Below are 18106 nucleotides of genomic sequence, written 5' to 3'. Positions count from 1 at the left end.
GGGTTGTATCGAAATTTCGTTATAACCGAATAAACAATAAAAATACATAGAGTAGATAATATTGCGGCCTGAATTCTTACTTTGTTGTAACTGGAATTTCATTATAACCGTGTTTGTTATAATGGGAGTGCACTGTATAGAAACCAGTTACTTTACAACAAAGTACGCCTAATTGTCATGGTCTTTAGGTCCTCATGTTTTGTACTGGAAATCCAGTTTGCTTAGATTATATTAGTTTATGCCATATTTTTGTAGGCAAGTGTTGAGCAATACATTTAATTGTAAGGAGCGGTCTGACATACAAATGTATGGAGAGACTTGTTTGTAAGTTCGCAGGGTAGAACACAGCTTGTTCCAATAATAGGACATGGAAACACCATTATGACAAGCTGACTGTAGAGGTACAGTATTCATCGCATAATCGGGCATCGGACAATCGGGAACCTCGCTTAAATGACGTACGCTTCCCAGAAACATTTCCAATGCATGTTATTTTCACTGGATAATCGGGCGGGGACCTCTGATAAACGGGACAATTTTTCTTCAAGTGATCTTTGATTTTGTTGATATTTTACACAAAAAATCTACCGAAATACCACAACAATATTTCAAAGATTCCGTATCAGTTGTCGTTTACATCGAACTTACAAAGCAAGCTTCGGACTGGTGTGTTTTGACCTCCGTCCATCTAGTACACGTACATGCATAGCCACGAAAGCGCCGTGTATAAGTATCCATGCCATTGCGAAACACATGCTTTTGCGAACATTCTTCTCCCCTACATAAGCAGAGCCATGTGCTCGCTTGCAATTCCTACTCACATCCAATAAAAAACATGCCTCGCTCACACAGCTCAGGCTGTGTACGTTGTTTAATCTCAGTCATACACTTTGAGGGCAAAGTCCAAATTTCTTGTCTCTGAGTGTTTCAAATTCCAATACACTGTGATCTGTGTGTACGTCACAATCTTCCTCAGTTGTGAATGAGCTAGAGGGTTGCGCTGAGGGGTAGCGTGGTTGTGTATTCATGTACATGTACAATACGTCAGTATGCATGTGTGTGTGTGTGTGTGTGTGTGTGTGTGCACTACATGTACATGTCGTATGCTGTTAGTGTATGGCGAGTACTCGCCGCGAAATCGGACACCCCCGCTTAAAGGGGCCGTGTTTGCTACTCCCAACCTGTCCCGATTATGCGATGAATACTGTACCACTTTTAAAGAGGTGAATTTGGTGGTCGTGGTTTTCCATTACTGTATTTAGCTCATCTCTGTTTTTAGTTCATTTACAAGGTAGTGATTACTGTAAAACGTGATATATTCGCGGCACGAAATTTTTGCAAATTGGAGCCGACGGCCTTTTTCATGGCATGAAAGTTTCGCGAATTGCCACTGGTGTTCAATGCATATATTGTAGACAAGAAATTTCGCATGCATTTTAATTTCGCGAATCTTGGCGCTTGCGAAATTTGCAAAATTCAAATGCAAGCGAACATTCCTTGTTTTACAGTATATGGGGTAATATCGGTGATACCAGCGACCTTGTATCATGGTTCCTGTAATTATGATGATAATTATAACAATAATAATAATAATAACAATAATAATAATAATAATAATAATAATAACAATAACAATAATAATAATAACATACTATAGTGCACTGCAATAACCACACAAACTGCACTCTCAAGAATGACATATTGCAAATCAGTTTATTCGATCAAATTAATTGGAGAAACACCAAGGGATAAATATACATGGAAACATAATTGAAAAAAATGTACAGTGTTTACCACTTAATAATAAGTATACCGACAATTGAAGATTTTATGGTACATGATAATTCTTCCACAACACAGTGGTGTGCGACATTTTCTGAAAAAAAAAAAGAGACAAACTTTTCCAGAGTCATGGTTTGATAAAAAACAAACAAACAAATGCTCCATGACCTACACACTATCCCTCCAAAGTTTGAAAGAAAAAAAAAAGGAACACAAACGACCAAAGTCTCCTTAAACAAAGAAGGAAAAAGAATTCATATTTCTGATGCATTCAGAGTTCAAATGAGTTGACCAATTATCAAGTTTCTTGTAGAGGTAAAATTCCCCATAAAATAAAAACTATTCTATCATTCTTCTCGTATTAAAATGACTTACAGAAATGCAAATACTTTTTTCACACTCTGGGCTCCTAAGCAAACATACATCATACCCATGAGTAACCTGTTCAGACAGCAAAGCATGCCTCCGTTGTGAAGAATACAAGAATTGAATTAGGAATAATTCTATACCATCAGTATAAAACAATGCACAGTACTGGAATAAAACTCTGGAAAAAAAATTTCTGAATGCAATTCACATTAGAATTATAGGTTCAGGGTTCAAATCTGGCTTAAAAGAGAGAGAAAAATGATGGCAAGCACAAAGGGTGATTTCATTGCAGCTTCTTCTAAAAAGGGAGAAAACTTTAAAAAATTCAGCATCAATTGCTGCCAAGTCATTTGTATGCTAGCTCCCCGTTTACTGCAACAGTGTCACAATACAGGGAAATTCTTCTACTGTGCTTCAATTAGAGATAACAAAAGATAGCATAAAATCATGTGAATACAGACATTCATACTACTAGTACTTTGATAGTGTAGGCAAATTCTGCTTTACTGACAAACTCCATAGAGAGAATGAGAGAAAGAAATATTAAATATGAAATAAATTAAATATAAAATAAGAAACATTACCGTCATCAGCAATTACACTCTAACCATTATGAAGTCCTGCATACTGGGAAACCAACCTTGTTAAAAGCATGACAGTACTCAGAGGGCTGGAAAAATGTTTCTCTTTTTTTCGGGGGGGGGGGGGGGGGGAACATGAAACCAGTATTTTCGGCAAAAAAGGTATAAAATACTGCCCCGCAAAAAGTAACAGCATACCAACACAGCATCCAAGAAAAGGGATGTTTGATGCTCTGCAAATTTCTTTATTTCTTGAGAAACATTAAGAAGAGTAAGGTCCTGTGTGTACATAGTTTGGAAGAGTAACAAGATATTTTCTTTGAAACCCCTAACTTGTGTACACTTACATATCTGACATTGTTTTGGATTCTTAGTTCATCAATGTGAAAACACCAAGTATATTTGCAATCAGTCCCAGAAAACTTGTGATGTGTGCCCTCTTTTGGCCAACAGTGCTATAGCCACCTGCCCAGACATCCACAGAACCACATGAACTGGATATGGCAGGATGCTCAAGTGATCAGTAAAATTTGAGAATACCACTGACTAAGAAATCTTCCTTTTTTTTCAAGCATTTCAACTGTAATGCATTATCCTGTACATTCCTTCAGGTAAAAATCCTGTGAATGAGAATTATGGTGATTAGCATGAAAGCAATATGGCTGCCTACTAAGCTCCATGACATTGGTGAAGTGCAAAATGCACTGAAACAAATCTTACTACATTGTTATACAGTCCTACTAAGCCTACGGAAAACTTGAGTGATGTGTGCCCTCTTTGGCCAATGACAACATTGAAACATTGTTTACAGTTCTCAAAGTCGTTTCTATTTCGTAGCCTATCATTACAAGACAAAATGATGCACATTGCTTGACACACACACACAAAAAAATGTATCGAGTTCCACATAAGGTTTGACAAGTGATACACAATTAACTTTACTCCACACATAGTAATAAAGATACTGGAAATCTACAACATAAAAGACATAAATCAGATTTTGCAAACATTATTATCATTTTTTTTTTTTCTGAGCAAGACAAGCAATCCTTTGGTCACTGGCACATGCATTTTGAGCATTTTTAGCAGCTTTTAGTTCATATTACACAAAATGAAATAAGACCGTACTTGGCACAGATCTTGCCAAGTCAATGTCTGAGGCAAAAAGACAGTTTAATAATTGAATTTCCCAGCTATTGTCAGACACTGAATACCACAAATAAAGCAGCAAATGAAAATACAGAATTCTAAAGTACATCCACGCTAGATGGAAATATCAATGCCAACAACTGAGAACAAATCACAAGTGCAAAATCATTCTAAGGAGGAGAAAAATACAGACTAGTTTAAAGACCTTATGTAGAGTGGAGATTCACGGAGTGAGAAGGGGGGCTCCATTTGGGTATATTCAAGAATCTCCATACACACAGAGTAGAAGAATCTTGACTGGAGTCAACCGTTACTTATCAATGTCAGCATGGATGCTCATGGTCGCTGACACCAAGGCCCCATTTCATAAAAAGTTGATAACATAGCAACTCTTGCGGGAATGGCAATTGTCATAGCAACAACAAGCAGTTGCCATTCCTGCTATTCTGACGTCTTTTATGAAATGGGACCCCGGCTGACAGGTGCTATTCGTAGTTTCAAATGTACCCAGGAGAGCAGCGAATGGAGACCGATTCAATCGGACCACCCCAGTTTCCCCACGCTACCAAATCTTTAACCCGTTGAGGATGGTTTGATTTTGCTACCACACGCATTTCCCATAAAGGCTTGCCGGAGTATACTCGGGACTCGTCCTCAATGGGTTAATGCGGGTCTATTTGATTGCAGCTATTTCCATGGATGACAGTTACACTCTGCAAAGTTACATAATAGATCCCCCCCTGCCTCTTGTGGCATTCAGGGACAAACACTGTATGAACAAATAAACAAAACCATGTACCTATAATGTGCACACACATATGAACCCCGGGCTTCGCAACTGCATGTCCAAATTCAAGGCAGTGACTTCAGTGTGCCAAGTTTTAAAGGAGAGTTCTACAGCAACAGCTGGCTATGAAAGTAATCAGAAAAAAATTGAATTGCAGTCAGTGAAAGGAAAAATGATCAGTATTTCCCTGAGCCATCTAATTTTACAAGACATGGATTATTCTCCTAGCTTAGACCTCATACAAATCCATTAAACACTTTCAAGCTATGAAAAGTCATTGACTTCATTTTTTAAGGGGGGGGGGGCGGTTGGGGCAACTGATTGACAAATGGCCCTGCACTGATGAAAATACGCACTAATTATTCAGTGTTTTAGTAGTAGCCATGATAATAAAAAATCATGGGCGTACACAGTCAGGTTGAACTCAAGCCAACAATCTCCTGATCACCAGACAGGCATCATATTCACAAGACCACTGAGCTTTCCCCGACAGCAAGTGTTGGTTCTAATCCTTATAGCAGCAGGTATTGCATATACAATTTATTCCAATTCATGAATTCCAGATTAATTGCAACTAATTGTCTTGACAAATTGCCCTTCATCTACATAAATAAGCATCAATCATTCAGTCACTGTGTTAATTGTCTTAATTAAGGAATTATCAAATAAAATTACCATTCATGAAATATCTTTCATGGTTTGACACTTGGTGTCCCAAGAATGAAAACTTAACAGTGGAAATCCATAGCAAATCTAGCCTTTCAGAATACGTGCACACTGTATAATGTGCTGAAGAAGAATCAGCCTTTTAAAGGTACAAAGTGGCAGCTATTATGCAACAGAGAATTCCTCTTTCAAATGACATTTATGAATACATGTATTCATTGCACATCTTGAGGAGGGGGATTTTTCCCCATTATTTCTCTCTTTTTATTACAGTAATTATTTCATCTGAGAGAATTTCAATACGTAAAAAAAAAAAAATGCACGTTGACAGAATAAAACACAATATCATTGCCACGCATGTGTGTCGTGTTATTCTAACTTTGGTCTCTACAAAAGTGTTACTTTGAAAAAAAAAAAATCTATAGTGGGTGAAATGCTATGCACACATGTGTGCTGTCGTATGCCTTAAAAGTTCTTGGAAAAACTTAATTTGAAGGATCAGTTGGTCCCATCTTCAAGTCATATTAAAATGCAGCTTTCGCTTTGGTCTTTGGTGCCATGGAAACAACAATATGATTCCAATAAAAGCATACTCTGCAAGAGTTTTCTAGTGCGACATATAGAACCCATATACCAATTGCTTACAGCTTTCTTCCATAGGATACACACATAATGATCTGATACCACCATTATGATATACCATGTCAGACATCCATATAAACAACCACTACAAGTGCGTGCCTAACCACCTGGGAGGTGGGTTTGTGCAAAAGTTTTTCGTGCGACCATAAAATGTGCGTGCAGAGACAAAGATGAACTGGTGCTTTGAATCAGTTTCCCTTGAACACGAATCCTATTTCAGTTCAAGCGTACAATTTAAAAACGACTTCTCAAAAAAATATTTGTCTCATTACCCCATTGCACTTGAAAGTTCACTCACGGAAATTACATCAGGACTACACACTACAGAAAGAAATATATCCTAAATCAGACTTGCAGCTCTTTTGGCAGTAGCCAGACTCGTACAGTAAATATCTCAGGAGCAGCCCTGGGAATCGAACTGTGTCTGCCACGAGCACGGCAACTCATTCAAAAAGCTTAAAAACTCATCAGGCGTTGTCACAAACTTCCATCTGTTGATTCCTTATGAAGAATAAATCTCTCCTCTCACTACATTCACAGGAGTTAAAGGTCCTGTTTACATTTGGGAGTAGTTATTTAAACAAAATGTTCAAGATATCACATTTGATGCATATTTGTAGGTCAGCTGTATCACAAAACATCCTACCATATAAGAATTTTGCAAGAAAACCTAATATATAAGGAGATATCACTATTTTTCTCAATAAATCATAATTGTAGGCGGTTTAGTCTGGAAACATTTTTACTATAACCATTGTTCACATTTTGTATATTTAAGAATACTTAACATTGATTATACTAATTCAAATTTTTACATTGGTTGTTTCTATCCCTAACTCACATTTTAGAACTATTTTGAAGCACCAATGCTGGGTTTTTATTTCATCTGCAAATGGTAAATTAGGCCTTTAAGGTCACACTCTACTTAAAGTTCTTTGATTTTTCTCTTGCTCGTTAAAGCAAATGCCATTAATTTTACCTTCATTTGAATCCCTTCCTGACCAAGTCAGTCAACCAAGCAGGATTTGCATTTACTTTTATCCTCTTGCTTGTTTGAATTGACTGAAAGAAAACTTGAAAATGCTCTGTGATAGTAAAAAAAAAGAACTAAATATAACATGAGCCAAATATAACCAAAATCAGATATACACATATAATGATATTACTGTATAAGCTGTTATTTTCGCGTACAAATATTTTTGCGAATGAGGAGATCACAGACATTTTCGTGAGATGTTGTTCTTGCATATTGACACCGAGGCTATCATTAGTGCACTGTTACCCTATCGCATGGCGACATTTTCGTGTGTTGTTAAATTTGCGGTCCAACAGTGATTCACAAAATTTGCGAAAATAAAAAAGATTGCAAAAATAACAGTTTATACAGTAAAACAAAAAGCCTGGATCCTAAAACTGTTTATTCCTTGTTTTCGTAACATTCTTGTTTCTCATAATTCCTTCTTCTGAATCTCAGCTTGACTTTGTACATACTAGTAGTCTCCTGTCCATTCTCATACTTACAATGTGTTATACACTTACATACATTATCTATTTACACAGTTTTGTACAAATCTTGATTTTCCAATGTCAGCGAATGGTTGAACATCGTCAGAAAATATCTCAAAGGCCAGCTGAAGCAACATACAGATACAGCTTTGTTCAATAAACATAATTTCAAAATTTCATTTTCTCGCATATAACTGTTGTAGTTATGTGTCACGTCCACACCATCTTACCTCCACTAAACTGTTGAACTAAATTTCTTTAATCAATGTAGATGCATATGCAGTCATTATCTTTTTGCACGGTATAGGCAATATATTTCATGAGCATTATATTTTTCCAAATCGAGTCTTGTGGGATTATTTTGCATATGGTTGCAATTGCAATCGAGAATCATAATGACAGAACGATGAATGAGAAGTATCTCCTTTCAAGAGAAAACTTCACAATTTCCCACATTGGAGATTATACAATACTTTGCATTTCCATCGTCGGAGGCAACACGTTCAGGAGTTGTTCATTTAGCAAATATCAGTTGACTTGCGAAAATCAACATGTGATGTATGCAGTACCTGCACCCCACACTTTTTCCATATAATTACATGGCACTGGTAATTTTGGCATTCCCAAATACAAAAACATGTTTTGAGCTCAGAGCTTTTTTGTTTTGAAGATATCCAGACAATCTACTCGAGTTGATACATTGTATTTCTTGCCACCTGTATCACACATACAAGTTTATGTCCATGGTACAAATATAGCTGAAACTAATACAATGATGTCACAATGAAACCACTATTAAAGACAGCTTCAAATTTGTTTGTTGGAATCCGTTTCTACCTCCCTGGCAGTAAAAGTCAAATGATTTTCAAGCATAAATTAAAGGACAATTTTTCCTTTTTACGAGTGTGCAAGGCTGTAGATATTGTCCAACACATTACCTGCATGGCTCTTCAGAAAAGTCCGTGCATGGCACATGGAAAACACAAGACTTTCCGCATAAAATCTAGCATATAGAGAGAGTACTTGGCAAATATCATTTTGCACTTTTTCATGTTTGTCCTCACTTCAATCTCTTTCATCCCAAATAAATATCTGCATCAAGAGTACTGTACAACTGATTTGAAAAGCTTGTAGCATCATACCACCATGATGGAAAAAGCTGATTGTATAGAGAGAGCTGTGGTCCCACATGGATGAATCCAGCCTACCCAAGACAGGCTTCCTCAGAGGACGCATAAAAATATACCAAATTGAGATAGGAAATCTACAACCAGCTTTCATGCTTTGTGCACTGTGAAAAAACACCATGTAACCCAAATGCCCACTGCATTGGATTTTTCAAATCATTACCTGTACATACACACACAGTACTGAAATTGACACATGCAAGTAAATCAGGAATACCCTCCATCATTTCTAAACTTGGTAGGTCCTCTTTATTCCCATGGCAAGATGTTATAGGTTGTGAATGTTTGTGGACTATTTTTAGTCACCTGGGGCAAACCAGAGAGCGATCTTAATTTTCTTGTCTGTCTTCTGGGACATGTGTGGGGCGAAGCACTCCAACGGTTTTGAACACTGCTTTTGGGTGAGAAATGAAGTGCAGGAACTTTTGAAAAATAAGAAAAAAAAGAAGAAAAAAAGAAAGGTTTCTCAAGAACAGCCCTAACGGAAAGTGGCTTAGCCAAGATTATAACTCAACTTGTGCCAGTATGAAATGTCAGCATGATACCCTGAAATAGCAAACCTTCATCAACCTACAAACTTTAAGTAACCATTAGTGCAAGCTGTTCTCAACTTCCAACAAACGACAATAAAGGCCGACTTACTGCCAGAATCAGCATCATCGACACCGTACTAAGATTTAAAAAAAAAAGACATCTCATATTAAGCTTTTGGAAAAGAGAAATCCTGATACCAGTTTACTTCATAACGTTCACTTTTCTAAGTCAAAGCGTATTCATACAATGAGCTGAGATGAATATCTACTTTTACCAACAGCCATTGAGACCTACACACAGGATAAAACAGTACATACCAGAAGTCGTATGGTCATAAAAATGTCGCTGCGGTACTGAGTCATTACATCTTTGGATTGACATATGGGAGAACAGCCATCTCCTACCAACCTCGTGACCAATACATCACAAAATCGTTCTATACATGAGGTCGATGCTAGGTCAACGTCTGTGTTCTCTATAGAATGCGAGACGCAGACACAAAGGGGGGGGGTGGGGGTGGAAATCAAAAAGCGGAGTGATGTTTTCTTTGGTCTTGGATCATGTGGCATGCCTTCATCAGGAGATGCACCATCCACCATCAGGCATGCCAGAGATATGCGCACTCTACGTCACGTTGAATACTTCCTTCGTGGGATTACACACTCCAGACGTCGCTCTCTCTCTCTCCGACATAACTTCTCACCCTCTCTACGTCTAATTTGTCCCACTTCGTGAAGGCAGTCGCAAACTGATGTTGGTGGCAACACCCTGCAGCCACCACAGCATCTTCTAGAATAGGAAAAAGAGAGCTGCTCAAGGCTGGTTGGTGGCTCACTAGTTGGTTTCCATGGCAACCACAACGACTGGACTTAGCAAAATTCTTTACCGTGAGCTTTGTGTGAAGTGAGGCCCCTGAAATACAGCACTGACAAAACATCCAGTGAGTCTAACAACAAATGTAGAAAGGAAACTTACAAAAAATGATTCTGTGGAATACGTACGACTGGAATTGATTATTATCAAAAGGGAAAACCCTGCATAAATTAGGTGTTGAGGTCTGAAAGATTGTTGCTTTCTGATGATGTACAAGCAGCCAATCAAAGTTCAATCAGATTATAATCATTCATTGGAGACCTGCAAATGTCTAGTAATTCATCAGTGAGAGAATCACGTATTTGTGCCATTGACAAAGTCCAGAAAACGTATACACATTCTTGCCAGTAATGGGTAACATGCAGTGGTAGTACACCTTTAACCTTCTACATTAGATAACTTTAAAAGGGCATATCTTGTTATTTCCAGACATGTAAAAGTTCCTTGGTTAAAATATTTTGTGCTACTTCAAAATAAAAAATTTTAAAGAATGATGATTTCCACAAAGGATTGTCAGTAGAGTGCATGCAGTACTGGTCTGTACAAATAATCTAAAGTCCTCTTAAAACAACAACAACAACAAAGAATCAATAAAAAACATTAACCCCTTGACACATAAAATTTCATGCAGTGATCGACATCGATAGCTCCTTGATTTCTATCATCGTAATAAACTTACAGGTGTTGCAAATACCAGTCTCTGTAATATGGCAGTACTTTCCAATCTGTACATTTTGATACTACAAAGATGGATAAAATCATGCTCACAAAACACCTACCGCCTAAACTCAATAAAACGTATGGAACCTGCAGGTGGGACGCCATGTTTTAAACTTCTAGTAACTTAACAAAGACTAGCCGTACATCTTGCTCTACATGCACATCGTAGTAGTATTTAAATCTTTATGTTCTCCTTTTATTTTTCTTTACAAAATTGGAACACTTTTATATACAGAAACAAGAACAAGCTGTTCTTATCATGATCAGATACATTTTCACAGATAAGACAGTACATTCCCTGTCTATTTGATTTGGCTTTTAAAAAAATTTACAGATAGTACATTTACCGATGCCACAAAGCGACTTGTACTGAGCATTTCAAAGAGTAATCTACAGAGGCAGAAAAGATATCACTGCATACACACTGTATGCATTCAACAAGCTCATGCCCGACTTCAAATATTTGGGCAGTGTTACACATCCGATGCAAATTCTTCTGCGTCACAGCGTACCACATGCTTTCTGCACAAAGGACGTCACAAGTCATCCTTAAATCACAATTAGCAACCGTCACACGAGGGCGCCGACTCACGAAGTGGACTCTGTTGCAACTCTGTAAAGGAATTTGAGCTCAAAGCCCTGTTTACATAAAGGCAGCTGAACGTCTTCCCCAATATCATTTCATACATCACTTCTGCTTTTAATTTCACATCTGTTTCTGATACTGTGACAAACGGTAAACGAGCTCTTACCTACAGGTGTACATACACTCTCGTCTCTGCATTTCTAGCAGAAGTACTGTTAAAAGTATCAACCACTACCATCCTTGGTTCTAGACAGGGCTTTTGATAATCAATGCTACTGACATGATACAGAGTTTTTAAACAAGCAGGGGAAGGGGAAGTACCTAGTATCGCGGGAGGAAGAAAGAAGAGGAGGGGGAGGAGTAGGAGGAGAAGGAGGGGGAGGAGGAGGGGGAGGAGAGGGGCGAGGTTCTATCATAGGAGGGTGCATTGATGCTTGCGTTTCTTGGGTGGCTTCGGGGGGTAGAGGAACACCCGGATGGCCTCCTCAAACACCATCTTTAGCCCCTTCTGGGTCAGCGCCGAACACTCCAGGTATTTGACGGCGTTGATCTCTTTATGCATCTGGATCCCCTGTCCAACACAAGAAGAGACAAAATAAAAACAAAACCAAGCAAAATTTGTCATTGTTGTTTTTCTCAAACAGGTGGTTTGTGTTGTTTCCTGCATGACATAGAAGAAAACATGGAATATCTCATGGAGAGGAAATATATAGCAACATGCAAAGTTTGCTGTACTTGGCCTAGCAACAATAACAACAACAACAAATAAATAAATAAACGCGCAAAAGGTTTAACTTTTAGAGCTACAAATGTAAGTTACACAAACTCCCAGAAGGATAAAACTAAAGAGTACTACCCAGTACCCTCCGCTTTAGCAATATAGAGTCGGTGAGAGCAGATTTCACCTATCCAATAGGAAAGGTGTATTAACATTCAGTAACATCCATAGGAAGTGTTTAATGGTATTCAAATCTTGTTCAATTAACGCAAGCATCTCTAGCCACTGCTGCCTCGATTTGCAGAGACTACTGACCTAGTGAAGGATCATGATCGTATTCTATATGCAGAACAAGAAAGTATTTGATGTTTGTAAAAGCACCGTGTCAAGAGGTAAGAGAATATCAGGTTAATATTACCATTATCTTTGTAAGACGACCATATGAAATGGCTAAACTGACTCAGTAAGGATAAATGACCATGCCCTGGGCACAGTCACTGCTGCAAGGGGACTTGAACCAGGGAGTTTGTGATTTATCATATGAGCTCTTATCCACAGAACCTCGTCTATACTGACATTCATGTACGGGCGACTCTCGTTATAACGAAGTCCTCGAGACAGGCAGTTTTCTTTTGTTATATCGTAATGTCATTATAGAGGAACAAATAAAGTAAATCAAGACATAACTTTGGGACCTTAATTTTCACCTTGATGTAACAAAATGTCACTTTCACGGTGTTTGTTGTAATGGGAGGGTACTGTATCCAGTCTGTTTCAGCAAGCCATTAGCAGACTGCGCAAAGCTCTGCATGAAATGAGCTCTACAGATATTAAAAAATGGATTTCAGTGCATTTAGACATCACTGCTTGTATCCCATTGAAAACATCTATAGAATGATAAACATGTCAGATGGTAACAGACAAAGTGAGTTGTGTGGGTAGGGGCTCAGAAAAGGTGCATTTCATAACATAATTCTCCTGCAAGGGCCCCATACTAAACAGGCAAGTCCCCATTCACAGCACTTGCCCAACAACAAGAATTTTGGTTGTCCTGGGAAAGTGGGCAAGTTGGCAAAGTTTTATTTTGATCTTTTCTTTGGTTTGGTTTGGTTTAGTATATTTTGCTCATTTGTTTGGGTTTTTTTTCTAGCACCCTGAATGACAAGGCTCCCCCTCTCCCTTCCAGCTGACCTGTTGGTATCTGATGGGATACTGGTTCCGGTCCTTCAGCTTGTTGACCGTGTCCGGGTCATCCCTGAGGTCCAGCTTGGTGCCAACCAGGATGATGGGTGTGTTGGGGCAGTGATGTCTGACCTCTGGTGCCCACTGTGAGGAGAATATGAAGAAACGAGACCTTACCAGAATTTGACACTAAATAGTCTGTGTGCTCTGAGATCGTAGTATTCTTTTTTGAGGCTGAGCCCCGAAGCTGATTCCCTTGATGCTATTGGATTTTCCACCTTCTCATTTCAGCCCATGGCTATGGAAGCCATCTGTACTGTGCTGAAGACCTATAATGGGTCTCCGGGCAATTACCCCAGACCCTTTCCCTGACCCTAACCCTAATCCTAATCCTGAACCTAATCCTAACCCTAACCCCCAAACTCTAACTCTAATCCTAATCTTTACTCTAACCTTATCACTAACCAGTATTTAGCTGGGGGTGGGGGTGGGGTGTGTGTTTGCCCTCGGGGGTGTTTGCCCTGATATGCCTATAACAGTTTAATAATTGTGAAATATACTCAGTAATACAAACAAAATATTCAATCTTATGCACAATGTTTGCAAGACCACACAAACAAATTTAATTGACCACATATTAGTAAATCAAACAACAAAAACCAACAAAAATAATTACTTCACTATACATGTAGGTAAAAGTTGACAAGCCGCGCATGACAATTTGTTGAAGTATTGGGAACTACCTTTTCCAACACAAATATTTGTGCTTGCCTTCATGGAAACCCTCCGATTATGACACTAACAAGATCTGGGCGTGTTTCAAAATAATATGCACTTATGACAAAACACCCAAGTCAATATCCACTCAAGTACAACTTAAATGACTCAGTGTAGTCTGTCCATGTGGTCTTTCAATGTGGTCTCTGTGTTGGTGTTCAGAGGGTGTTTTTACTTGTCAAAAATAGCAATATGTGTGGTCACATGCAAACAATCAATTTACATAATGTACATGAAATTTTCCACATTTGCATGTTTTCTTTTTCCTTTTCTTTTCTTCCCTGAATTTGGTGGATTATTATTGATCACAAGCTCTCATAGCCTTGTTCTTTAATCTTCACCATTATCATCATTACATTTGCATTTTTCAGCATTGATTATAATTTATTCATCTTTAGCAAATACAAGGAGAGAAGATATTGATTTTAAATTCACAGCAAGCAACTACTATGAAATATACTGCAGTGATATACGCTATCAATAGTTAGAACATCTCCACAAATGAGCATCCACCATCAATAACCAATCTTAATATCGCATTACAGTAGCAACAACCTCAAACCACCTGTGAATATGAAAGAACATCCCAATATACATGGGCTATACCATTTGTAATAGGCATTGCTTACAATGGAATTACCAAGTTAAAAGGTGAGTCTTTTTTATACTCCTAACCCTCTGATACCGAGTTGAAATTGAATTCCATCAAATTCTTAACAGCATCATAAACATGCAAACACACTGTGACACACAATACTTAGAATAGGAACACCCAACAAAAACACACCCATCAAATCACTCAATAAAAGCCAGAAAGATGCACACTTGTACCCTAATGGTAATTGACCGTTGAGGTCATTGTAAAATTTGCTCTCTTTTCTTGGCAAGAACTCTCTCAACAATCACGCTATATTGGCATCCATTCTGTATGATAACATTGCTTACCAGCAACTAATATAAGGTATGTGACTTTGTTAAGTCAAGTGCAGTTCCTAACCTGGTGTAAAGTTGCACATGACTTTTGGGTGTAACTCAATCTCTGTAAAACGGAAATCTAAGTCCTACTTAAAAGTGATGCCTAACTCGAGTCAAACCTTGGTCTGATGTATTGGTGCATAGAAATGTAGAGTTTCATCACAAAACTGGCTAAATGCCATTTATAATTTTTTTTTTTGAAGTAAGTCCATTATCAGATAGAGCAAACTAAAACCTTTCTAGTGATACCTCACTTGTAACACAACAGGAAATATTCTTGAAGTTATGATTTAAGATATCCCATAATTTCTCATTATTTTCTTTTTTTTTAAGCAGCTTTAATCACAAATATCCCAACTTAACAAGAATGCAGTTAGCTCAGTTTGCAATGAAACTTAAAATATATCTCATACTCTCAGCATGTGGTACTGCACAACACTGCAGATTTCCTATATCACTTGAAAAGCAATGGAACGGGCTTCATCCAGTAATGACAGACTTTAAAAAAAAAAATCATTAAGTAACAATGAATACTGCTTGTTTTGTTTGAGTATTCTCACAAGGCTTGACTTCAGTTTTTGAAGCTTGAGATTCACCACATATACACCTTGAATGCACTTTGGGAAGTCGTCATATTTTCTTGCATTTGGATGCTTTCTCACACCAATAATCATACACTGTACAAAGTAAGATATACACCACACAGCCAAATTTCACCCTAACCCAAGAAAGCGCTGAACATGCGTAAGCATCGGGGCTATCTCAGTGACAAGCTCAACAATGAAAATTTGCATAGAGAAAATGAAAATCCTCACAGACTGAATACAACATCCCCCCCCCCTTAACGTCCCTTCTCGGTGTGATGTTATTCATAAAAAGGGAGCCACAAAGCGAGCCGCCAAAACCATTTTGCATGCGGTGACGTGGGCAATCTCGTAATGTGCCAGACAGACATTAAATCATGCATGAATTCGTCTCGAACCAGTCCACGCCCGTCAATCACCCAAATCGCCCATTACCCATGCCAGCACTGGAGGTGTAAAAAAGGTCGTTTGCATCTCGCCTGAAAATTTGCGAACCCTCTTGGATCTCTCCCAAGCTCTGGAAAATCCCCCCTAGAGGGGTAAAATACCCCCCAAAAATGTAGCGTTGGCTGTCTGTAGAGCAATGTGTAGAAAGAGTGATCAACCCTTTTCTAGAGTTTTTGCTGAGATGCCCAAAGCATTTACTGAATCATGCTACGCCTGTTTATCTTTTCAAGGCTTTGTATGAAATGGTCTTGTGCAATTTATCTTCTTGCCTCAAAAAACTGTAACAATCCTGTGATTTCCTGATAAAAGTGATTAAAACAGAAGAGACATTTTACTCTTTGCTACTTGCACTCTGGCCAGTTGTAACAAAATGTGACTGGAAATCACAGATATAACGCACAATACGGGAGTTCACGGTTGCGATTTGCGCATGTGCAAAATAAAGGTCAAATGAGAATGTTTGTGTATTTGCCATTGAGTTTCAAACGAAAAGAATCCTCAGGCAAATGAGGATTTGGAATGTTAAGTTGTGTGTTTCACCTTGCTAGAATGCACAGGTGAAAGTGATTCATCAATAATGTTTAACAAAAGCTGCACACGCATTTCATTGACATTGATTACAAAGGTGGCATGCTTCGACAAAAAATGCTCTGTCATATAAGTAGGTCATTTCCATGCTACTTGAAAGTCTGTGGTATAGGAGTCAAATGAAACATGCGCTAACCATGAACTCCCTTATGCCAGAGACCATACCACTTGCGGAATTTCCACCTCCCGCCACCTTCAGCTTGAACTCACCTTGGCTCTCACGTTTTCGTATGACACGGGGCTCACCACGGAGAAACATATCAGGAACACATCCTGTTTGCGGATCGGGAGGGGGGAAGGGGGGATGCAGGGGTGGTGGGATGGGGAAAGGGGGGAGGGGAGAGAAAGAGGAAACAAGAAGAATTGAGGATGATAAATGACAAATTCACTCCAAGCTGTGGTTGCAGAAGTGGGATGATCTAGGATGCAGAGCTGTCCGGGTTCAGTAATCCAAAACTTTTACACATCGATTGCTAGCTGAAAAAAAAGCAATCAATATCCATTCCGACCCGACCAATCGGAATCTAGAACTGGGAAATGGCAATTGATTGCTGCCGTTTTGCATTACGGAGCCCTGGTTTCAAAAGTCGGTTGCAAACATGATGTTTGCTACTAATCACGGTTGATAAGATATGAAGACACACACCTCGGATGAGCTGAAAGCCAGGATACAATTGCACTTAAAGGACACGTTCACCTTAATAGTCGTGTGGATTGAGTGAAGGCAGCAATATAAGCAGAACATATCAGTGAAAGTTTGAGGAAAATCAGACCATCTGTTCCAAAGTTATTGATTTTTTAAGTTTCAGCGCCATCATTGGTGGATGAGAAGACTACTACAGTTCGTGATATCATATGCATAGAACGATAAGAAGAAAATATTAAGAAAATTCAACAAATTTTCACTTTCCTCCCATCATGAAAGAGCACTTGACTTGCCTCTTTCAGAAGACAGGGGGAAAACATCACCCTGAACATAGAGGTTGTACAGTACTGAGTACATTAGTAACAAGTCAAGGGAATGTGAACTTTTTTTCAAGAAAAGAAATTTTATGGAATTCTCTCTAAATTGTCTTTACATCATTCTATGCATGTGACATCACAAAGTGAAGAAGTCTTCTCATCCAGCAGTCACTGCATAGAAACTTTAAAAATTCACAACTTTTGAAAGAATTGTCCAATTTTCCTAATATTTTCACCATTATATTCTACTGATATTGCTGCATTCACTCAAGCCACATGCATGTATCAAGGTGAATTGTCCTTTAATTTTAGAACTGGATTCTTCTCTTACCCTTTCTTCATGTCTTTTTCCCCCTTTTTTTTTTTGGGGGGGGGGGGTTAAATTCACCTCTGACAGGGCCGTTATTACTGATTATCTGCAGTGACTTTGTATCAAAGAACTCTTTTGTAAAAATATAGTTAGTACATGTAAACAGGAAAACAGAACTTT

At 38.4% G+C, this 18106-nt stretch overlaps 1 protein-coding gene across 1 annotated transcript in view; it reads right to left on the bottom strand.

Annotated features, from left to right (window-relative positions):
- Window positions 1-11250: 11250 nt before the first annotated feature.
- Window positions 11251-18106, bottom strand: part of LOC139710352 (ras-related C3 botulinum toxin substrate 1-like) — a 41959-nt gene continuing 35103 nt past the window's right edge. The window contains exons 4-6 of the mRNA XM_071622275.1: window positions 16864-16926; window positions 13292-13426; window positions 11251-11953 (exon numbers count right to left, since the gene is read on the bottom strand). Of these exons, the coding sequence (XP_071478376.1) occupies window positions 11795-11953; window positions 13292-13426; window positions 16864-16926 (357 nt within the window). The 3' untranslated portion in view covers window positions 11251-11794. The remainder of the gene's footprint in view (window positions 11954-13291; window positions 13427-16863; window positions 16927-18106) is intronic.

This window comes from Diadema antillarum, unplaced genomic scaffold, assembly GCF_040938485.1.
Source record: "Diadema antillarum isolate AM-2024a unplaced genomic scaffold, OU_Dant_1.0 seq00001523_RagTag, whole genome shotgun sequence".
Taxonomy (NCBI): domain Eukaryota; kingdom Metazoa; phylum Echinodermata; class Echinoidea; order Diadematoida; family Diadematidae; genus Diadema; species Diadema antillarum.
Note: the sequence above shows the minus strand (reverse complement) of the source record. Positions and strands in the feature narration are given on the sequence as shown.